The sequence below is a fragment of the Elgaria multicarinata genome, chromosome 6 (assembly GCF_023053635.1).
Source record: "Elgaria multicarinata webbii isolate HBS135686 ecotype San Diego chromosome 6, rElgMul1.1.pri, whole genome shotgun sequence".
Classification (NCBI taxonomy): domain Eukaryota; kingdom Metazoa; phylum Chordata; class Lepidosauria; order Squamata; family Anguidae; genus Elgaria; species Elgaria multicarinata.
Genome location: NC_086176.1, coordinates 85,143,532 through 85,168,020, shown reverse-complemented (window position 1 = coordinate 85,168,020; position 24,489 = coordinate 85,143,532). Strand labels below are relative to the sequence as shown.

At 40.5% G+C, this 24,489-nt stretch overlaps 1 protein-coding gene across 1 annotated transcript; it reads left to right on the top strand.

Moving 5' to 3' along the window:
- The first annotated feature begins 283 nt into the window (after positions 1-283).
- WDR41 (WD repeat domain 41) lies at positions 284-23,545 on the top strand. Its single transcript, XM_063127957.1, has 13 exons — positions 284-598; positions 5,747-5,859; positions 9,371-9,419; positions 11,308-11,439; positions 12,006-12,068; positions 13,209-13,320; positions 14,144-14,206; positions 15,021-15,128; positions 16,347-16,528; positions 17,898-18,019; positions 19,782-19,870; positions 20,840-20,973; positions 23,261-23,545. The coding sequence occupies exons 1-13, from the start codon at positions 548-550 to the stop codon at positions 23,411-23,413; spliced, it is 1,371 nt and encodes a 456-aa protein (XP_062984027.1). The 5' UTR covers positions 284-547; the 3' UTR covers positions 23,414-23,545.
- Positions 23,546-24,489: the final 944 nt, after the last annotated feature.

The following is a 24,489-nucleotide window of genomic DNA, read 5'->3' as shown; positions in this document are numbered from 1 at the left end:
GGCAAGCTGCTCCTGTTGATTTCTGCCTGTTACGCAGCTGCTGAAGGCTCAGCGCCTCTGTCCTAACAAAGGCGGCCATCCTAACTAGACCACTTGTACCTCACTTCTCCTAGAGAAACAGAGAAGACAGCACGGTGGGGATTTTCGTGAGCGTCTTTCAAGCAACAGCATGGTGATCGATCGATCACTCGGCACTCGCGTCGCTCTGCCTAGCTCAGCCGAGAGCGCGACCGATACTCCTAAGGACGTCGCGGCAAGCGTCGGAAGGCGCGTTTGTTTTGGCCACACTGAAGATTCGGGCATCGATTAGTCGCGAGGTTCCCCCTCGCCCCGGGTGGTCACGCGCTAGTCCCTTTCGAACGAAACAAACCCACCCAACCCAACCGTCCTTTCAGCCGCGCGCGTTGCCCTGCGCAACGACGGCGGGAAGGGAGGGACACGCCTCAAGCGGAGCAAGCGAGCGAGCTGCGGGGCTAGAGAGCGACCACGGCCACGCGAGTCGAGAGGGCGTCCGGGAGCGCCGGCCGCTTGGACTCCGCCTCTCGCGATGCTGCGATGGCTGATAGGAGCGGGACGGGAGCCGCAGGGATTGGTTGAGGTAAACGCCGGCGGTGGGCTGCCGTGGTCGGGTGGGGATTGTTGTTGAGGGCGGGCGCGTCCACGAGCCCCTCCGTGTGAAGTGCCGCGTTCTGCCCTGACGAAGGGAGAGCGCAGCCCCTCCCCCACACCACAGCAGTTTAAAATAAAATAAAATAATGTGTTTTATGTTTGGTGGAGAAAGCGTCGCTCCCGTAAAGGCGAAATAATAATAATAATAATAACAATAATAATAATAATAGCAGCAGCAGCAGCAGCAGCATTTGATATGTACTGCTGGTCTGTTAATTATTCGAAGGCCTTTGCAATATTCATTTTAATAAACATTCATATTAATAAAAATATATCCATAATAAGTAGCAGTGCGTGACTTTAAGTCATCTGACGCTGCTGTTCTCTCTGCTTACTCGAGGTCCCCCCGCCCCCCCGGTCATTAAAACTGGTTTGCTCAAATAAAAGTCACTTCTTGTTTTTCGCGTTGAGTTCCTCCTCTAGAGGCTTCGTGCTGGTCGGTCTGATGTAAACTGGATCGTACCAGGGCCACAGACAGCTTTTTTTTTTTAAAGGCTTTGTTTTGTTTTTAAGAGAAGAACAGTAAAATATTGGGAAGGGGGCGAGAAGCAGAAAACATTTCTGTTGAAATAAAAATGGGTGACAGCTTTGAAAAGGTTGGTTGCTACTCTTCTGAAACTGACATGTCTCAGGTGCACCTCCAATTCCGCTCAGTCATTTCTGCATGATGAAGTGTATATATAATATACAAATTGAGACTTATATACATTAACATATGTGGTTTTACGATTAATAAGAAGGGTCTCTTTGCCTACCTCCCCTTAACACATGTATCCATTTTAACTATTCATGCCCATAGCACTCGTATGCACACTGCTCACACATACACCCCTATAATCTGTACAGCACCATGTACATTGATGGTGCTATATAAATAATAATAATAATAATAATAATAATAATAATAATAAGATAGAGCTAGTTGAACTTGCTAGTTGAACAGGTTTGCTTCATTTATTTGAAGTATTTTTAGGGCTACGCCCATCCAAAACAGCAAACAAAAAAGTGAGTGACATGGTTCAATTTAAAGGTGATTACATCAGGACAGATGTCCAGAAATGCTGTGTGATGCTGTTCTGCCAAAGTCTTCAAAGCCTGCCTAAATGTTAGAGTAGAAGGGGCAAGCTGTAGGCCTAATGGAAGGGAGTTGCAAAAACATAGGGCCACCAATGAGAAGACCTTGTCTTTAGTGCACACCCACTTTGCTGATTTGAATGGAAGGCACTGGAGAAGGGCCCCAGGTAGTTCTTAGATGCTGCTGCTGCTGCTGCTTCTTTATTACATTTATATGGCAGGGATGGAGAAGCTGTGGCCCATCAGGCCTTTTCATCCAACCTAACAGCTCTCCCACCAGTTTATACCCCATCCTCAGCCACTTACCGCCTTGGCAAGTCCTAGCCTCCTCATTCCCGATGCCCCCTCATCCACCATTTGCAATGCATTGTTGGCAAAAAAGCAGGGCTGCTTGTAGGTTCTGGAAGTGGGAACACAGTAGCACCAACCGCTCCATGTTTCTTGCCACTTTTGTTAGCAATAGAAGTCCTTGGGGAACTTTGACAAATACCAGAAGTGCTTGGAGATGATCGCCAGAGCTTTAGGGAACATTGGAATTTTCCTGTAACCATGGAAAAGAGGAGAGGGAGGAAGACTGTTCCTGAGGTTGAAAGATTGCAGTGGGACTGTGGTGCAAGAGGAAGGGTGCTGTTTGAGGGGGGAGGCTTGTTTCAGCTTTGTGTGCAAAATTGTGTGTAGTGTACTTAAGTATATATGCATGTATATGCATTGTGAAGATTGATGGATGCTGTGTGCGTGGTGTGTGAATGGCATGTGGTGTAAGTGGCTTTGGATAATGTGGTACCTGGGGTGAAAAGGATTTCCTTACAGCTGGGATATGGAAATTCTATGGGTGAAGGTGGTCCTTCAGATAACCTTTTAAGTTCTTGACAACTTGGGTCCCACACTTTGAATTGGGCCCAGAAACATACTTGTTGCCAGTGCAACTGATGGAAGGTTGGAGTTATGTGTTCAGATTTCCTGGCCCTCATCAGCATCTAGGTGGCTACCTTTTGCATCAGCTGTATCTTTTGGTTCATCTTCAGTGGCAGGTCCACATAAAGTACATTGCAATAGTGGACTTGGAAGTAATAAGAACATGGTTAACAATAGCCAGGTCTCACTGCTCCAGTTAAAGCTGCAGTCGGCATACAAGCCAGAGCTTGTAAAATGGACTCCTGGCCACTGATGTCACCTGTGCCCCCCCATGTAGCAATGAATCTAGGAGCACCATAAGCTACACACTTGGTCATTAAGGGAAATGCAACCCCATTGAGGGCCAGTTGTATATCACTATCCAGATCAGCCAGCTTCCAAATCTACAGAACATAGGGAATATGATGGAACCTGCATTCCACTGTAAGTCAAGGCCATGGGGCAGAACAGAAATCACCCAATACTACCTTCTGAAACTGACCATCAAGGAAAGACTGGAATCACTGTAGTACTGTGCCTCCTATGCCCAGGCCACACAGTTGGGACAGTAGGATACCAAAGGCACTGGTATCAAATGAAGCAAAGAGGTCAAGTGGGGCCAAGAGGACTGCATTCCCACCATCCAGGCCCTCATGTAAGGCTGTTTGTCTCAAACCTAGTTTGGAACCCGGACTAAAATAGATAATCAGTTTCTCCCAAAACCACCTGGAGCTGAGAGGCCACTACCCTCTCTAACAACTTTTTCAAAAGAGAAAGTTGGAGGTAAGATGGTAGTTCCCCAAGTTCTGAGAACCTAAAGTTAGTTTGTTAATTCTGTTCTGGGTAGCAAAAATTTGCTGAAGAAAGGGTCTAACCCAGTTGGAGCCCCATTAGGGGATAACCAGAGGTGAAGTTCCAGAAGCATGGCCAGACAGGTCTGAGGTCAGGTCTTAGATAGGCAGAACAAGAGGTGATTAGCAACATAGAGAGCTCTGAAGAGCGTAGTCAGGTAGAACAAAGAAGTGGATAACACCACATGGGGTCTAGAAGCCAGATAACGTAACTTGTATGTTGCTCCAACAACAGACTGAGCCTTTGTCTTCCTTTAGGTTGTTAGCTCCACCCCCACACTGAATGAGGCATTCTCCCTTCAAGCGAACTTGCTTGCATTAGGAGGCTTTGACTGACAATACAGAAGTGACTGCAGTTTGGTGCTAATTTTAGAACTGCTGTTTGAGGATGATAATGCAACCTCGACCAGATGTAAGGGGGCAGACGACATGGGCTTTTCTGGGGAAAAGGAATCTGAGGAGGTAGGGGCCTCGAGAAGTGCTTCTGGATCCCAATCCTCTCTCTGGTCTGAGAAATTGTCTCTATTGGAGGCCTCTCTTCTCTTGACATTTCTTTACTAAGGCCACACTACTGCTTATTTAAGCATAATAGCATCATACTTTCTCTCAAGGAGGCATTTTCTACCTCCACAGTCCAGATCTTCAAACTGCCCTAGATGCTTTTATTAGCCATGACAAGGATACCAAGAACACATGATAATGTCCATATAACTTATCCACATTTTCTCGTTAAACAAGCTGAAAGGTATCCATTACAACTTGACAAGCCAGTGTATTTAACAAGCTTCCAGTATTGACTATGGCATCTAACTATGTGAATTTGAGTGATTTTACTCAAAATGCATTGCAAATTTGTCACAGCAGCCCTTTGAGGGCTGCACTGCCAGATCCACAGTAGTTATGTCAGGACAGCATTTTCACCACCTGGAAAAGCTCTGTTGTCAGCATCATGCAGATGTAATTGTGATAGTGAAATAGGATTTCTTTGCCGCTATCACCTACACAAAGTAAAATCAAAGATGGATTCTTACCTGGATCCAATCATGCAAATGGTGAATTTTCTACCAACTGTGCTGTAATCACCAACGCAATTGCTTCATTGCCCCCAACTTCTTGGCATAACAAGTTGCTGATATGATTTGGCTAGAACATTCAGGAGTGATCGTATCTAGAATCTAGGTCATTTTCCTGTTCCAGGAAAAGACCTGAGTCTTGACAGGACCACCTGGATAGTCCCACAAGGACTTCAGAAAACCTGGATCCATCAGTCACTGGGGACAAAACTTTGAATTAGGTCCTCCATCCTTGTGGAAGTTACAAGTAGTTTTGAGGTCAAAACTGTTTGGGTATGATCTGTCCATGACAGTGGAACCGTTGCTGGTTCCCCTACCCACAGATTATTCCTGTTCAGAACACCAAATCAAAGGTATGACCTGCCATATGTGTTGGGTCTGATGTCACTTGGGATAGGCCCATGGTTGTCATGTCAGCCACAAAGACCTGAGCCAGTCCAATAAGGCATCCTTGGCATGGATTTTGCAATCCCCCAGGACTAACTGCCAACTTCAAGATCATCTGTCAGCTCCTTTAGGCATCCTGCAAGGTAGTGTGGCAGATGGCACAGTAGGAGAATTTCTTAACTTCCCCAAGATCATCAGGTACATACACTTATTTTAGGCAGTGTGATGGGTATAGGAACTTGGGAAGAGAATACAACTATAAAGCTTGGTGACTCTCCTTTTATTCTGACTCCACATTCTCAGCTGATCATCTGCAGAAAACCATAATTGGTTAATTGGACACAATTGGGACAGTGTATGGCGCACACAGACCATCCAACTCAACCAACAGTAACCCACACAAGGTTGGTTCTTTCCTCCAGGAACAAATGCTGGAAGACAGCTGTGTTATTTAGCACCATAGTTAGACTTCTAAGGCTACAGTTCTGTGCAGACCTTTTGTGGGATAAGTCCTATTGCAAATTGGAGCCTTACTTTTAAGTAAACACAAACCTACGTTCCTTTAAGTTGATGGCTGGGAGTCTGTAGTCATAATTACACTCCAGAAACACACAATCCATATTTTGATTTTAGCATAGTTTTCTTAAACTATGGATTCACAAATTCATTGTCTACATACAGTTTGAATTATACTGTGGTTAGGATAGCACCAACAGTAATAAAAAATGGACAACCTCTAATGATTATATCAAATTTGTTGATTTACAGCTTTATTTTTCTGTCTTTACAAATTTCTAGAAATCTGTGCAGACCATTGGCGAAGAACAAACACAAAATCCTTATACTGAGCTCCTTGTGCTGAAAGGTCATCATGATATAGTGCGATTTCTAGTGGCAATAGATGATTACAGGTAAGACATTACTTTTATAATCTCCCCTTTTGTACCGTAGAGATTTCAGTGGACATCTTTAAAAATGAATCTTCTGTTTTTCTCCACCAAATTGAAGAAAGTATGACAGGTAGCTTAAATCTCAAAAGTAGCTTTGGATGAAACATCCTTACAAATCTTTTAGCTGAAATCTAATTAAAATGTGTCTTTCACAGATTGGGCATATCTACACCTAAGGGTGTAGAGGGAGGGAGGGAGGGGGAAGGATCGCGGACTTTTTTGCTTCCGTGATCCTTCGCCAGCGTCTTGACAGCCATGCAACGTCCCAGAAGGGAAGAGGGATGTTACAGCCACCATTCCCCCCCCCCCAAAATGGAGACGGAGCACAATTATGCTCTAGCACAGGTACATTTTTTAAAAAAATCTTTGAAATGTTTCCCCCACCCCCGATGGGCATGGACTTGCCCCCGCACAGCTTCATGCCCATTTTAAGAGCCCTGCTACTTGCAGGGAGGAAGGGAGAAGCCGGGAGCGGGCGCCACACCTCCTTTGGATGGTCCCAGGACTGCAGGGAAAATAGAGATAACTGGGGAACCGGTTATCCTGTGAAAATGGAGGTCTTGCCCCCCCCCCCCCCCCCGGGGATCCCCTGTGTCATTTGGACGCACAGGGACGATCTAAGGATGACCCCGGGGAAAAAGGCAAGTGTAGACATGCCCATTGTCTCTTCAGTTCCAGAACACTGGCAGTTTAAACACTACATCTTAGTGCAGTTGTGAGCCACTTGTTTCTGAAATCACATTACTATATTTTCTCCCAATGCAGTACTGAGCTAGTTTTTATGCTTTTGATTACTTACTAATGATCTGCTACATTTGGCTGCAGGTTCTTCCCATTTCATGTGCAGCACTAATATAAAAAAGTGTTGTCCCCTTAACTATCATACAGATTTTTGGAAGTTGATCCCTTTGCTTCAGTGCATCGGCTTGGATCAAGTGATCTGCTAGCGGAAAGCGGGGTGGGCAGAAGTGACTTCCCCACCTCCTCTTCCCACCCCCTCAAGTCCTCAAATAACCTCACCTGAGGGTCAGGGGGCCTTTCTAAACAGAGTAGGCTGTGACACTGGGTGCTCTGGGGGAGGAAAGGAGAGTCAAAAATTGGGTAGAGTCGCTTTTCATGAGCAAAGCCTCCTGCTCACAGAAGGCTCCTCTGCTTGATTTTTGGCAATCACAGAAAAGGTAGAAAATGTGTAAATAAAGCATTTTTTCTTCTTTATCAGTCCTGTCTTTCTGGAAACAAATGTTTCTTAACACAAATTCATCTATAGCTTTTCCATGTTTGGGGCCAGGCATGGGAGGTCATATGCACAATTTGATTCCCGATCCCCGATTAGAAGCATCTGGTAATTGGACAAATACTGAAGCCCTTGGACATAGATTCAATTTCCTTATTATAATCAGATTGCTTGAGATATATCTAAAAGTGTGGAAGAAACATTCAAAGCAAATTCAAAGTACTACATGTTTTAGAGCCCGATAAAAGAGAGAGAGAGAGAGAGAGAGAGAGAGAGAGAGAGAGAGAGAAGATATATGAACCAGAATACAAATGTATTTGCTTAAAAGCAATAAAATATTGCAAATTTTTTGAACAGTTAAATTCATTGGGTATTCCATTTTTAATGTTTGGTATGCATAGTCATTAAAATCATTGTTAAACCAGGTCCCACCACTTTATTTGATTATTTCCAATAACATTAGCATTGTTACTTGGTTTCTGAAATGGTTATATTCAGTTTTCATAGTTCTTTCATTGCATTTTTTGTCAACTGTTGTAAGCCAAGTTTCACGCTTCACCTCTTTAGATAATATCATCTTATTGAGAATTTTGCAGAAGGATTTTCTTGTTTTCTCGGTGGCTCAGCTAAAACCAGTGAGTGGAAAATTTTCTCAGATTGGTTTCTGAAGATACTAAATAAATCCTGTATCAACCTAACAGACAGCTGCTTTTCACTGCTTTTCTTTTGTGTTTTTGAACATGAAGAGAGGGTCATATTGATTGCAAGATCACTAAAGAAGGCTAAGCCTCAGCAAGAGTCTTCCAAAAAATGGAATGAGATAAAATTGCAAGTAATACTCTAGCATTTGACACATTAAACTAGACTGAATTCATAACACACTTTAAGAATAGCTTTCTCTGTTGCTCGTTTGACCATTTCTTGCTCCTCCAGGAAACAGACAAGGTTATAGAGGATGGTGATCATGACTGGAAAAGAATCAGGTGACCCATGAAACACCAGCATGGTGAAAAGAATCCATTTGTAGGATTGGTAGTGCTGCTATGAGCCTTTCACATGAAATCCTGGGCTTCATATTTATGATTATTTTAAAGAAAATCTAGTACATTGTTTATATTGAGGTATCAATATCTTCTTTCCATAAGATTTAAAGGAGAATCTCAGGCTGTGACACACAACATGCTTTTGTTAATGGAATACAAAGTTTCAGATTTGAATTTGGTTTGTAAGAGACTCTTTAGACAATTTAGTATTTTGTGCTACTTCAAACATCACATGTTTTTTTAGATGAACACCAAAGATATTTTGTGTGACAAATACGTATTTACAACATACGTATCTTAAAAGTATGCTCTGGTGGGGCTGCAACTCGCTGCTGAATGCATACAAAGTGGTAAATCCGGGGTTTCCCCCCCATGCATTGTGTGAAACAGTCATTAAACTATGTACTATATTGTAACCTCGGCCAATTCATGTGTTACTATCATTAATCCCCCCCCTCTTTTATTAGCTCATGAGAGTGGTCTACTTGCATGGGCAGTGTTATATGTCAGGTAGGAATTCGCACCATATGAGAACAGCAACCTTTTTGAGCAGAGGAGCTAAAAAATATGCTGCCCTGAAATATGCATTCATGTACATCGTTGCTGTATTGTGTAAGTTCCTGTCTCACAGATTACAATGCTCATATAAGAAGACTGATAAAAATGCTAAAAAAATCAGTAGCACTGTAGCAGTTCTTTTCTGAAGAGGTAGAAAGGATAAGAAGAAGATTGCCTAATTCAGGGTTAATGTAGTTTAAAACCAGTTATTGAAACAGAAAGAATTTATTTCTGTAGTGTATTAATAGTCACTTTCTTGAGTTCTAATCTGTAAAGAGTACAATTAAGGAACTGCATCCTATACAGGATTTTATTGAGGTTATGTTTATTAGTTTTGGGGATTTCTGTTTTTGTTAAAATAATGTTTTTATAAGCGAGAATATTTTATTCATGTTATGCTTGTATTTTTATATATGCATTTTTATATATGCAAAGTAATAAACTATATTTTATGTTTTTGAAGATTTAGATGTATCTTTAAAAGATCAGTTTCTACTGAAGTCAGTATTTCATCTTCTTTTGTCCTGTGTTAAAGAGTGATTATTGATGAGCATCTTTTATGTTTTTGGTTCTGTATAAATAGATGTGGCATTTCCTTCAAATATGTGTATCTAATTTATGATTTGTTGTTTACCAGGTTTGCATCTGCTGGTGATGATGGAATTGTATGTTTGTGGAATGCTCAGGTTTGTTTCTGTTTAGAAATAAATTGCATACAGATGTGGATTGGGTGAAGTTTAATTTGGAGTCACTCAATTCCAAATGAGTTACCTATATGTAAAGTTAGCTATTATAAAGAACTGGCAAAGGAAAATCGTCACAGAAGTAGTCATTCAGATTAAAGACTGCATTTTGCAGATCATCCTAAATGTTCATAAAGTGTGCTAACATAATCAATGTTAGAAAAGTTGGAGACAGAAATTATCAATATTTATTTATTTATTTATTGCATTTATCTCCCACCCCATAGCCAAAGATATGCAAAACTTGAAAAATATTCCTAAAACAATAGTGTGGCGACATGTTTCATGGCTCTTCAGGCATACTATTCAGTCCATTTATTTGCTGGCTCATAAATTCCCTGGGTTGGAAAGTCTGAAGTAAGTGTAAAAGCATTAAACAGTGCAACGTTTAAAAGCTTGCAGCACTTGTGAATTGTTCCTGAATGTGGGACTATTCACTAACAGATAACTTCTTTAGGAAGAATGTTAACTTGGATGAAAGTTGAAATTTTGGATTACATGCAAGACTATGTCCATAATTGCATGCCCGTACTAGGTCTTGATTTGAAGCATTGTTTTTTAGAGTCAGTTGACTCTTACCTCTAAAGCATTTTTATCCTGCTTTTCAACTGACAGAGGTTCCCCAGAGCAGCTTTCGAAAGCTTACATCAATAATACCCTGCCCCCAGGCGTACAGTTTCAAAGATGCAACACAAGAGAAAAGGAATTGGAAGGGAGGAGGAAAAAAGCAAACTCCGACACTAGTTCTTGGTTGCAAAGTTCTTATAGATGGTCCTTCTGGCAGGGAGGGATGAAGCAAGCTCCCTCAAGTGGCTCCCTCTGTAGCCAATATATGACATCAGCTTGGTTTTCCCCTTGCCAAGGTGTTCTTCCTAGGAGGCAGGGAGTGAAGCCTCCCACTGGCTGTTGGTCCATGAATATAATGAGTATATAGCTTTCTTCCTGCATGTACCGCACAAACCAATAGCATGCCAGATCTGATAAAAATGTAAGCATCTTCCAAGTTCATGGACGGCATAGTCAGTGCTGGATGTGTTCCGAAAATTAACTGAATTAAAAAGAATTTAACTATTGACTTCAGCATCCTGGGAACCCCAGCTTCCAGTTTTATAAGTGTTTTTAGCCTAGAAGTTCATGAAAATAGGTTTGAAAATGTGTACACTGTGCCAGATGAAATCGGTGTAGCTGGTGGTGGTGATAGGACAGGGCTGAGCAGGATTTCCAGCTGTGTTCAAAGCTGTGCATATCTCTTTGCTCCGCCCCATGCCTGGCAGAAACAGAGTAAGTACACTTGCTCAATATTCTTATTCTATACAGCTTGCAGAATTCAGCTTTCTTGGATAAGATCTTTGATCATTTGTTTGTTAGCTTTAGTTGTACTACGTTATTAACCACTTGCATACATTATTTCTACCATCAAGGCTGAGGTACTTATTAGCTACTTAAAAATTAGAATTCCTAAATATATTCATCCTTTCAGCTTCTATTGTAACATAGCTGCAAAGTATTTGAGGGTCATAGCTACATTCAGTGGGAGAGCCCATGCTTTGCATGTGGGAAGCCCCAGGTTCAATCCTTGGCACCTTCACGTAGACCTGGGAAAGACCATGCCTGATACCATGGAGAGCTGCTACCAGTCAGGATAGACAATACTGAGCTAGATGGACAAATGGTCTGACTTGGTATAAGACAGTTTCCTATCTTCTTGCTTAATTTTTTAATGACTTAAATCACATGTTAATGGAATAGTCCATTTTATTGCATTTGTCCCTCGCAGTATTATATTTTCTTTTAGCACTTTTATTAAAATGTCTTTCATTTTGTTTTTCAGACTGGAGAGAAACTATTGGAGCTACATGCGCACACACAAAAAATCACAGCCCTTGCAACATTTCCCCTCTCAGATACTTGTGAAGAAAAATGTCACCTGATTTTGACAGCAGGTGCTGATAGGACTGTTATTGTATCCTTTAATCTGAATATAATTGTGCACATTTGGGAAAGGAGAAATACAGAACTGAGCCAGGCAGCACAATGGATGGTAGCTGCATGTCATGTTGTACCGAGCAAGCTGCTGTCATAGTAGATGGACAGACATGATTCCCAAGACAAAGCAGTGCATGGCAGACAAATGCCAACACTTCATTTCATAGGCCTCAGTCTAGCAAGATGTGATTGACATGTGGAAATAAGATTCTGTGTGCAGATCTCATTCATCACATGTGCAAATAGCTGCTTCAGAGAGTAAATAATGCTGTCCTCCGACTGCATGCACAGCAAGAAGAACCCCAGTCAAGAATTTCTGTAGATTTGCCTCTGATGCATGAAGTGCCCCTCCCTTCTTTTTGGAAGGGAGATGAAGGGCAGATATCGTTTCGCCCCATTTGTTGTGTGTCACTGCTGCAGTAGGAATGTCTGGGTCAGGGCAATAGAAATAGTCCCAAATACCCAGTGGTGCCTTTCTATTTCTATAGTTCTAACATAAGTTAACTTTGTAGTTATCTTCACTTCCTTAATAAATGAAAACAGGTTTGGGATTGTGACAATGGTAGGCAAGTCCACAAAGTATCCTGCTTTCATTCCACTGTGAGAGTAAGTCAAAATAGAAGTGACTTTGATTTTGTGTATTGTATTCGCCTTTGGAGGCAGCTGCATAACAGTTAATGTGAGCCCAGGTTATTGCTATGCATCTGACTTTTTTTCTGTGTCATTTGAGGTATTTCTGGTCAGCTTGAGTTCTTAAACAACCCATTGCTGTTCTCAGCAGCTAGATTGCCCATACAATATTCTGTCCTTTTCCCACAAAGGGTTGACTTACATGTTACACTCAGCTGCATTTGATCACTTTGTTTTCTTACAAAATTGGGGCTCACTCACACGAACAGCTTAATCTCATTGGAAGCTCACAGGTCTCAGCCATGGCAATTTCAGTGATCTCTGAAATTGTATCTTTTAAGGTTATGGATGTGGTCAGCACTGAGACCAAGACCCCCCAGTTTCTAACTGTGTTGCTTTTTAAGTACAGTGTTGCTATGAATGAAGAAAATAGCTAAAAGTAAGCTTTCACTTAATACAGTCTCCTCCACTGAGAGTGCGTGAAAAGGCCAGCTCAGTACTAGCGCTCGGAATAGCCCTTGATCATGTCGATGCTCTCATCTCATGTCACAGGACATTGTTGAAGTATCATGATTACTGTGACAATCTACTTCTGTGAATCATAAAAGGTTAATTTTATAGCTCTGGATATAGATTTAAGAGTCTAAAATCTGGAGAATCTCAAGAAATTAAGCTTGATGTTTGAACACACAGCAGCAAGTGCCTTCTCTTGATATAACTCTTCTCTCTTTTAAACAAAATCTTTCAGGGGTAATGATATGAAAAGAAAAATGCTGACACTTGTTTTATATTGTCCTTTGTTGACAAAAATAATTATTTAAAAGGCTTTGAAAAGCTTAGTCTTACAAGGACAGATTTTGCATTTGCATCCTTCTCGGTGGGATCTTGCCAAAGAGGTGCACAAGCAAGCACCTTTGTTAATCAATCTTCCTTTCTGCTTTATAAGATGAATAATGTCCTCTATATTAATTATGAATGTTTCTGGGAAAAAGTATTTCAAGTTGTATTTCATAATAACTGAAGTCTGACTAAGTAAAACTGATAATTTTATTGAAAAAAAATCCCTAAAGAACTTTGTTATGGGACATACATTGATTATCTAATTTGGCTCTACAGTGTCTGACAGTTCTTCAAAGGCTGGATGTGTGGCTGTCTGGAGGGAGTGATTTGTGTGTTTGGAACCGAAAATTAGATCTCCTGTGTAAGACAAGTCATCTTATTGATGCAGGTAAAAAATGTAAATGGCTCATCACAGCAGCTAAAGTGTAAGTAAAATGGATCTATATAATGATATAAAATCAACTTGGCAAAGTCTCTTTAATTCTAAAGATAACATATATTAAAGCTGACCTCTATTTTTAAAATGTCAATGTAATCATTTTTGAATTAAGAGTACTTGGAGCCTCCTGTGTCCTATGAATTTTAAAGTATGTCAAACTTCAGTAACTGTATGTTAACTGAGCTGGGTCAGTATATATAAATCACAAAATGAATATATATATACTTTTAGAAATGAAATTAGACTCTTCCAGGTATGCTGTATATTTTAGAAGTATGATAAATGTTAAATGTATGATTCCACTCAACCCAATAAGCAAAATATAGTAAAGCAAACATTGCATCGAAATATAATAAAGAAACATGTTGCTCTTATAATTTTATTCTAAGATAAATTTGGAATGTGCTGCAAAATGTTTGTTTTTCAAATTTATAAAAGCAGTTAAAAAGATTTTTGCACTTTATAATCCACTCTTGGTTTACAAGGATAACAAACATGATGCTGTATTGCTGTCCTAAAAGCAGAACAAGGCATTTATTGTCTATCAAAATAAAAAAGAAGTTTTGTATAGCTTAATTTTCTACTTCATAGCTTTTCAATTTTTCTTAGGAAGAGCTAAGACTGGAAATTCATATCTGAGATGGTTTTAGTAGCCCTCTTGAGAGGTGGTCAGATAGCACTCCATACTTGTATACAATAATAGCAAGTGAGCTGTGCATTAAATATTTACTTGTAATAAAACATCTGACTGTATTTTTTTGCCTTAATAAAGATATCAGTGCTATGATTGAATTGCCAAAAAATTGTGTGGCAGCAGCAGTTGGCAAAGAATTGAGTGAGTATTGCTTTAATAGTGAAGATATTTGAATTTTATTAACATCTGTAGGTGTTAGGTGTGTTTGATATGTTTTAGAATGATTGAAAATGTGAGTAGTATCTACTTATAGCCATGGGGGTGGGATCCAAAGATATGTGCAAGATCTTACCCAAGGGGGCTTTGCTTACTGTCCTATATCATAAAGCTGTTTGTGGACAGGGAGTTGTATTTTTCCTCCAAAGTAGGATATGGCATATAGCTGGAGAGAGACAGGACTTGAAGTAATTGCAAGTAGAAGGCCGATATTTTTGTAACAACATATAAACATTATCACGCCAATAATGTATGTTTAGATTTCTGGTTGCTTGATTCTAAATTTCTCATCCCATAACACACACTTCCTGTTTAGAAATACTAAATCTTGCAGGGGCAAGGAATGTACCGCCTGCTCCACCAATCAAGTGACTTAGTGCTCTCAGAGATACCAGTGCTGATCATACTCAGAATTAGAACTGCAGTCTTCTCTGCTTGCAGATAAATCACTCCCTCTAATAGTAAATTTAGTTGGTGAAGCCTAAGCAAAACACTTTTTAAACTCCACAAAAAAATAAAGGTGAAATGTCCACCCCCGCAGTACAACCCAATAATATTCTTGGTAGCTACAGAATATTGAATGTCAGTCAGAAAAAAAAATGGAAAACTGTGGGGAGGAGGGATGGGATGGAGTATCCTGGAATAAAGCAGGAGGTGAGGGGCCTATTTCTTTATGTATTATTCTCATAAATGTCAAGATATATTTTTTAGAATTTTTGTTTTATCTTTCCCTTCTAAGTAATACTTAGACTGAAAACTTCCAGAGATGGAACTGAATGGGATGTATTTGAAGTGAAACGCCTTCTTGACCATCAAGATATTATTGTGTCGTTGGTCAGTGTCAGTGGTAAGACTGTTGCCAGTTTCATTGTTAGTAATTAACAGTGTATTGTTGTTACACATTTTCTTTTGTTGGTCCTCTGTGGTTTTTGTTTTGTTTTAAATGATACCTAGTTGACTTGTATAAAACTGTTCTTTGGCATCTCCTCAAATTAGATGTGCCTGCATTTTAAAATATCTTAGTGTTACTTTCCGTTAATATTTTTACTATAATAGCAATCATGCACAAATTAAGTTTTCTGATTTCAATTAAACTTGTACCTAGCCTTGTACAGTGACTTCTTTGAATGATACCTGTAATGCCTTCCTTCCTTGTTTTAAAATTAATGTTTGTTATTTATGCAACATTGTTATCACACCTTTCCTCCAAGGAGTTCTGTGTGATGCTCATATTTCTCCACATGAGAAACATCAGAGGTACATTTAAGGTAGGCTAGGCTGAGAGATGGTGGCTGTCTGAAGGTTACCCAGTGAGGTTAATGGCTGAGTAGGGATTTTAACCTGGGTTTTAATAGTCCTAATCGAACCATACTGGTTCTCTTAGTGTTAAGATCTATATAGCACAATTCATAACTTTAATCTTGAAAAATGAATCCATGTGTGAAAGAAGGGTTCCACCACCAGTTTGAGGTTGGTGTCATATGTCACCCCATTCGCAGACCATGGTTAGCTCATCAGTTGCTAGTTATTAGTCTATGGCAACAGAATGTTGCACTTCTGTCCTGGTCATGGGCTTCCCACAGCCAGCTGATTGGTCACAGTGTAAAGAGAATGCTGGACTAGATAGGCCTTTGGTCTGGTTCAGCTTGGCTCTGCTTATGTTCTTATGAATGTTCTGTGCCCTTCTGATGAATTCATGGAGCCAGATGAAATATGGTTCTTCCCAACCCTTTTTAAACATTTCTGTTTAATATTTAGACACATAACACAGATGCAGAGACAGTAGAATTAACACTTTTTAGCACAATTCACTGGGAAGGTCTCCTGCAGATGTCTTATTGAAATGAAAGGGAACTATGAAATTCCCATTCATTTTAATTAAATTTCCATAAAAGAATTTTTCAGTGGATTTTGCTATTTTTAAAACAGTGTTATATGCCTTTATCAAACACACTACATTATATACAGTCAAATGTGCATTGACTTCTTATGTTTTGATCAACTTCAAAACCTCCTTGAACTTAGAATTGTTATTTATGGGAGCTCTAATATTTTTGGTACCTAGATTTGACTTTTGCGACTGGCTCCCATGTGGGTGAGCTGATAGTCTGGGATTCATTGGACTGGACAATGCAAGCATATGAACACAATTGGGATGCATCTCTTCATGTGGACCCACAACAAGAAATAAAATTATCACACAGCCGAAATGAAGTGTCCATTCAACATTTAGCTTCTGATGAGGAGGTAAAAACTTAAACTATAAAAATAACTACCTTTTCCTCATGTCTCTGGTTAGTACATGCTTATTAATATGTACTTGGGTTTTATTTTGCATTCAGTCATTCAGATTATTCATATCCCAACCAGAAATCCTGATGTCATGAGCAAAAGGCTAATTGCTACACTTGTCTTTGGCTTGCAAATGTCAGCAGGCCCCTGTAGGCACAATCCAATGTAAACCTCTCCTGTGAAAGGCACATTAAATGATTGCAGAATTTCAGTTCAGTTCAGAACTGAAATGGAGTGTGCATCAGGGCCTGCTGTCCTAAGCATTGAAAAGGATAGGATGAGAATCATAGCATGGCTGCCAAATATGCAGTGCGTGCTGTATACTCCACAGAAGTCATGCATTTTCATTAAGTGAGTGATTTCCAAATTAGTAGTGTGGAGATAGATAACTTCTGTGGGACAGGAGTATGGCAAATGTCATTCCTGAGCAAGATTCCTCTCATCAGTGAAAAATTTAACAAGCACTTCTTTCCTGTTGCCCAAAATCCAGGTTGATCATATTTACTAGTAATCTCAAAGTAAAGCTTATGTTACTAGTTCAGTGTAAATCATTCCAGTGAACTCAGAATTGTCTGAGTGCCAATACTCAGAGCATGCTTTGAGGGTACATGATTCATTCACCTTACTGAAGTTATGCAGGCCTGCATCTGGTCATACCTGGATGGGATCCTATGTATCAAGCCTCAAGTTCCATGATGGAAGAAAAGAAGGTTTTAAAGGTACTAAATACATAAAATAAGTGAAAGAAGGCCACACAGAAATAAGATAGTATTTTCTAGATGGTCCCATTACAAAAGTTCCAAACAAGTGGAAGTTATGCTAGTTTTTCTTGCCCTAAAAGTGCAAGCATCAGAAAGAGTAATAGTGCCATATTTAATATCGATCCATTCTGCACCCCCTCAACCTTTCCAACATGATTGGGAGCTCCCTAAGTATGTAGGAGTATAAAACCCAGTAAAAGGAAATCTTTTAAAATGCAGCCAGTAACTGGAGCCTAGGATAAAACTGACCACATCAGCCAGCAGGGCCTGGCAGAACAAGGTTTTTGCAAATCTAAAGGCCTTGAAAATGATGTGGTGTGAAAACAACTGCCTGTGCTTTGTGCCTTATTGAATATCATTAACTGTTGTATTATAGTATTTATATGAATTGATGTATAATGCAAAAATATTTGAGTAATTGTATTGGTAATTGTGCTTTAAAGAGCTACATACCTCTTACCTCCCCATTCATTTAGATTGAAAGGTCACAATCCTATTGGAAATCTATTACACAAAGTAATATCTCTGCTTTGTTAAGATGTTCTATTACATTTTCTTTCCAGTGTGTGTTTGCTGCTGTTGGAAAGGGCATATACGTGTATAACCTTCAGATGAAGCGTGTGATTGCCTTCCAGAAGACTGCTCATGACTCCAGTGTCCTGCACATTGCCAAAGTTCCAAACAGGTGCAAGTTGAAATTAATTTTTCATGCGCTAAAAGTGTAAGCATCAGAAAGAAGAAATGGGCCATACTTAAATTTTATTCATTTCAACCTTCAACCTTTCCTTACAAAATATTCCAGATGCTCAATGCCCCTGCCATATTTAGCTCTGCTGACAGCATGATAAGCTCTTTAGCCTAAATTGCCCTTTTTGAAATGAATATAATTTCTAAAAAAGCGCACTACTGTGCTTTTGATGGACAGTTAATAAGAACAATTATGCTCAGTGAATACAATGACCTGTTTTGCACGTAACGACAAACCATTGGTTTGAAAACTGATAGGATGTCGTGCATGAATGAGGACGAGCCATCTGCAGTGCACTGCCTCTTCCGCTTTTACTGCACATCGCATGATCAGCTCCTTCGTAGGTTGTGGAGTGTGGCATGCAAACCTGGAAACCCCTGAACAACCAATATTGTCGGGTTAACAGCTGGATTGTTTAGCTCCTAAACAACCCAACGGTTCAGGTTTGATCATCACAACCTACAAGATTGTGGGTTATGGAGTAAAAGGGGATGAGGTGGGCATGCTGCAGGTCACATGTCTGCTCACCTATGACGACTCATCAGTATTTAAATCGATGGGTTATTGTTAACATGCAAACAGGCTCATTGGGTTGGAGCCAGGCTTACTCTGGATCTAACCCTGTGTATTTTCTGAGCATAATGTCTTTTTTGCTAAGTGTAAGCCGCTCCGAGAGCCTTTTTTGGCTGAGGAGCAGGGTATAAGTATGATAAATAAATAAAATAAAATAAAAAAAAATACTATCTGACTGTTTCTGAAGAGACAAGTTCATATAAATTTAACATCAGCTTTTATTTTTAATTTTTAAGCGCAGTGACTTAGACATAATGGTGGGATCTTGATTTAGTCATACTTATAGTAGACCCATTGAAATTAATAGAACTGACATTAGTCAAATCAACTTTTAGCCAGCACTATAAGCCTCTCTAGGTTTCAACTGGCCGCTGAAATGCCAGTCAGGCATTCCAAAGCTTTATTGCTGTCACAGAGAAAATACCACGCTATGCTGTTGCAGGTCTCACTTCTCTGAAAGCAAGGTCATAGAGCAATGCTTCCCATGCTAATCAAAGAAATGGGGGGGGGGGATGATATGGAATGAGGTCTGCATGTTTAAGGTGGCCCAGTGGCTGGCCATGAGGGCCTTTAAAGATAAAAATAATTAGCAGCAGTTTTAACTGGGTCCAGAAGCATATCGACAACTAGGGCAGCTGGGCCAAATAGGAGTGATATGTTCCTTGCATCCCATCCTGCCTCTGGCAAGAGGTGAGCCACAGAATTGTGCGCTAGCTACAGCTTCTTACCATCTTCAAAGACAGCCATGTAGAATTGGTTGCAGTAGTCAATAAGTGAGGTTTCCAAAGCATGGCTATATCCTTGCTGGAGAAAAGCAGACAAAAGTGGCTCACCCTGGCCATTTGCAAGCATGTGAGAATCCAGCAGCAATGTGGGGTCCAGGAGAACTCCTAGGCCTTATCCTTCAAGGGGTAAGCGTAAACCCATTCAGGATAGACAAACATTTTGGTAGTGCCTGCCAGCAAAACCTTGGTTGTCCATGCTGGTTTAAATGGAGCTAGAACTCAGAGAGGTATCCTGCCAAAATCACACTTGATGGCAATTATGGAATCTTGATTTTTTGCAATTGTACAAATATGCTTCTATACGATATTCCAGTAATACCTACTTGATTTGGTTTTAACAGGCAATTAATCTCCTGTTCAGAAGATGGCAGTGTTCGCATATGGGAATTACGAGAAAAACAGCAACTTACAGCTGAGCCTGTTCCATCAGGTGTGTATCCATAAAGTGAGGATTTGTTGTATAAGAACTGAGGGGAGAAGAAGTTATAGATTGGATAATCTATGGAGATATCCATTTCCCTGCATAAAATTCTGCTATAATATTCGTGTGTGCTAAAGTTGATCAGAAAGCAGAAGAGAAGGATTTTAATTAGAAAGTGCACCCATCCAATATTTGATTTTATAATCAAATTACAGAAAAAGAAAAAAAGCACTTAATATATTCTCCTCCAGACCATGTAACCTGACTTGTACACTTCTGTTCTCATATACCCTCCTTCCATGATCATGACCAATGAGTTGGTCTGTTAAAATACCTTCTTGTTTAGAAGAGATAGTTTCCAGACAATTGGCTGGCAACTTTCTTTACATGCCTGAACAGTAGCAAGAAATGGAAACAAATAAAAAGTAACCTGATGCAGTCTGCTTCCAGGCAACTGATTTACTTCAGTTGGATGTTCCCTTATTCGAGAATGAGGGGCTGCCTTGATGGCACTGGGTTGCTCCCACTTTCTGAAACCCCCTGCACTTTTGCTGCTGTGGAGTCGTGTTGGGTAATCCTGATTGAGGAGGCCATGGGAGCTTTCTGGTGGCTATTTGACTCACTGGGCCTGTCCCCTCTTTGCCCGGCTTCCAGTGACCAATGGGAGGTCACCTTCCACCCGGGAACCCCCCCCCCCCTGCATTGCGCTGGAGTGAGGACACACAACAGAAGAGCTGTATTGACCTTGCTCTGGCAGGAAAAGTCTATTGTGCAGCTTTGTGGGAAAGCCCCCCTGGGGCTGCAAGGTGACTGCTGTGTCGTGTAACCAATGTAGCACCACCGTGCAGCCACCCCAGGGCTTTTAACCCATATAGATAGCCCCTGTCTTTGAGGGCCAGATGTAAGACCAAGCAGAACAAGATCTCCCAGAGTATACAGTCTTTAAACATTTTTTTAAATGTAGGATTAACTTTCCAGGTTTTTTCAGTATCTGGGGATTTGGAAGGACAAGCAAGCAAGCCAATCACACAGCTAAAAAGGCACCAGAGAGCACCACTATTTTTTCCTTGGATCTTACAGGGGATTTGATTGGGCACTCTTCAGCTGTGCAGGTTTGTTGGAACTGTCAATAGCAAATTATTGATGTCATTGTTCTTGTAGTTGTCGGAGATCCTTCTCTCTCTCTCTCTTTTATATTTTTTTAAAAATTGTAATTTAAAGCTACAGGGAAAGTAGATGAGGTCAAAGCTTTTGCCATGCTCAGATCTTAAGAAATGCAGCTACTGTATTCTGTGGAAACTGAAGGCCCAGCCTAAAAGGTGCATCTCTATTAGGACATGAAAAGTAAGAAAAGAAAAATCTTTCCTTGGCTCAGGTGCTTCGTACTTGAAAGTTCTGATTGTCCTAGGGCCATTTCATACATGACATTATTTTTACATTGGTGCAGGAAAAATATGTACCGAAGGTGTATACAGTTATGTGTGCAACTACGCCTGTATCTGTTTTGTTGTGATTATGTTTGGAAGATGCAGCAAAATAACATCAGCCTTATTTGATTATCACACATGATACAGCATAAGTTTTGCAGTTTTTCCTGCAGTTAAGCGGGATAAATTGTATGTAGAGAGTGGCTGTTAGAGTGTGGACACCCAGGTACGACCCTTGACTCTGTCACTTTGCTGGGGACTTATCGTTCCATTAAATACTGTGGATTGGACACAGAATTGGCCCTGTATGAATATAAGGCTCTTTCTGTTAGTGGAAGAAACAAGGATGGTGGGGAGGTAGTGATTCTTGGTCACTTTCTCTCTCTGCAGTCCACAGTGCCACTTCACATACTGTTCTGGAGGTCCCCCCAACCCTCCAGAGGAGATTTTCAGAGGCATTGGAAGCTACAGGAGATGGGAAATAAATGAAAATTGCCTCCCCACCTTCCACCCACAGGTCCATCAAGTTGCCAAGTTCTGCACCACACAACTCTGGATCTGACCCAGAATCTTCAGCCATCTATCTGCCAGTTAGCTGATGCTTGGAGTTCCATAGAATTTTACTATACATTTGCTTGCATAGAATTCCAAGTTATCATATTTCTAGGCTTACAACAACAGTTACTAGCTACTGTACTAGGTGTAGCTTCTCTTTATTGGCTAGCTTTATTGGTAAATGTGCAGGCTTTACCATACAGGTAATGTAAACAAGAAAACATACAAACTTAACTGAAGTTAATAAAAAATATACGGAGGGAGTAATCCTATAGCCACTAGACACTGTCTAGAGGGCCATAGGATGTTTTGGTTACTGGGAACAGAGATTGTAACCAGAGCTCTGACCTCGAAGTTCAGAAAACACTCTCGCCTCCTCCACCCCCTTGTAGCCAGCATGATTCTTGCCACACTATTTATTTATTTAGAGTATTTTTATCCCGCACCTCAGCCAAAAGGCTCTCGGAGCGGCTTACAATGTATCAATAAAGAAGACAGTCCCTACCCTCAGGCTTCCATTCTAAAAATGCACTGAGTGCAGAGAGGATGAAAAGGAGACAGTCCCAGGGGTGGGGAGGGGAGGAGACTTCAGAAGCTGCTTTTCACAGCTTCCTATTGGGTCTGCAGGCCCCTTCCCTTCCACTCCCTGAAGCTGCCCATCTAGTCAAAAATCACTCATCTAAGCAAAAATGCAGGGCAGTCGGAGCATGGAGAGGATCCCTCCATGCTCCAGCCACCCTGCATAGGGTAGTTGGCAGGTGACAACTATCAGGATAGAATTGCATGCTAATCTGAAGTTAAGGAGTGGTGTGTTATGTATAGTTCTGATAAAACAGAATAGAATTAATACACCTTGATTAAAATGTGACATTGTTCATGCTGCATATCAAAATACTTAAGCATGCATTTCTTGTTTACTTAAAATGCATTTAATGTGATGTATTTGACTGGTAGTGGAAGAACCCTGCAACAGATTTTACATGCCCACTGAACTTTGAGCTTCTTTCATAAAACATACTGCTTTTAAAGAGGACTTGCAGAAGCAGCTTGTGATATGATGGATAATGGGTTCCTATTCCCCTGAGTGCACCTAAAGACGTTCTTTGGATTCTGGCTTTAATGTTCACTTTTTGAATCTCTCATTAATTATTTTTAAATCTATTAGGAGTGCATTCTTGGTTCAGCACTTGTTGCTACTCTAAATTCTATCTTGCTTATTTTACTGTTTGCACGTGTTGATACTTCTTTTTGGCCGTAGCCAGTTTGCTGATATCCATGAAAGTGATTCTTGGGGAACTTGGTTTAATATTATCTTGGGCTTACAATTTGGAAGCTCAAGATAATCAGTTCTTACATAATCAGTTCTTTTATTTGTGCTGAAAAGGTCTTACAGTTGATGATATAGCTTTCATTGCAGATGTTCCTGTACTTCAGTGAACATGGCCTGGCGACATGCTCTGCTGATCACCTCATTATTCTGTGGAAAAATGGAGAACGGGAATCTAGATTGCGCAGTTTAATGTTATTTCATAAGTTAGAACAAAGTGAAGATTTGCAGCTTAGAATCTAAGATGACTTAATCAGGGATAAACGTATGGAATATGAATGATTGAAGTGTTATTTGAAGTCTCTGGTATTTAATGTGTATAATTTGGCTCTTTAAAAAAACCACCTTACAATTAAATAAGTTGTTGTGCACACATTGAATTTGTTATTATTCTATAGAGGCAAGAAACTTTTATACATTTGAGACTACATTATCAGCAGCAGTATATTTTCTTTAAACTTCATGAAGTAATGGTATTTGAGCAAATCAGAGACATATATTTAAGGTTTTACCAAAGAATTAACACTTGATAAGTGATACCGGGAGCAATTGGCTGCTATTCCAGCTTACTGAACTGTGTTCTTTCTTGCATTGCACTTCTCCAACATGTAGCATCTTGAGTAGAGCTGCTGCCAACTTCTGCCAAAACCTAGGACTTAGGTCACATTTCGGAATTCTAGCCAGGCAAAATTTCCAGAGAATATTCAGGGTATCTCACAACCACTCCACATTCTGCTTTGGTATGGATGGTGCTTTGTGAAGTAAAGATAAGAGTTCTCCTTGCCCCATAAAAGCTATTCCCATATACAAACAGCCAATTTATCTGGCATCTCTTGGGACTGAATGGAAGAGAGCTTATTCTCCATTCACTCTTGACAGTCTGCACTTACATGGGACAATTGATGTGATTTTTTTTTAAAAAAAATCCAGGCAATAGAGGCATGCACACAGAGGTGCAAAGCCTCTCTAAGAGAGGAGTGGAACAAACTGAGCTTCTTTGCTAATTCAACCTTACAAATAGAGAATATTCTTGAACCCCAAGGCTTTTGTTGAATGTGATATTTGCATCCATCACTGCTTATGTTGTGACTAATGAAAAACTACATTGAACAAATGCATGAAGAGAAAACACTATGTGCATAAAGGTTGGATCCAGCTTTTGTTCTGCAAGCAGGCCCGGGCCCTGAGCTGAGTTCTGTTCAGAACACGCCCACCAGTAGAAAAACTTTGCCGATTTCCCCCATCTCTCTGAAGCCTCCCGTGCCGCTGCTGTTTTAGGTGGTCCCCCAAAGCTCCACAGCCAACCGGGGTGGGGTGGG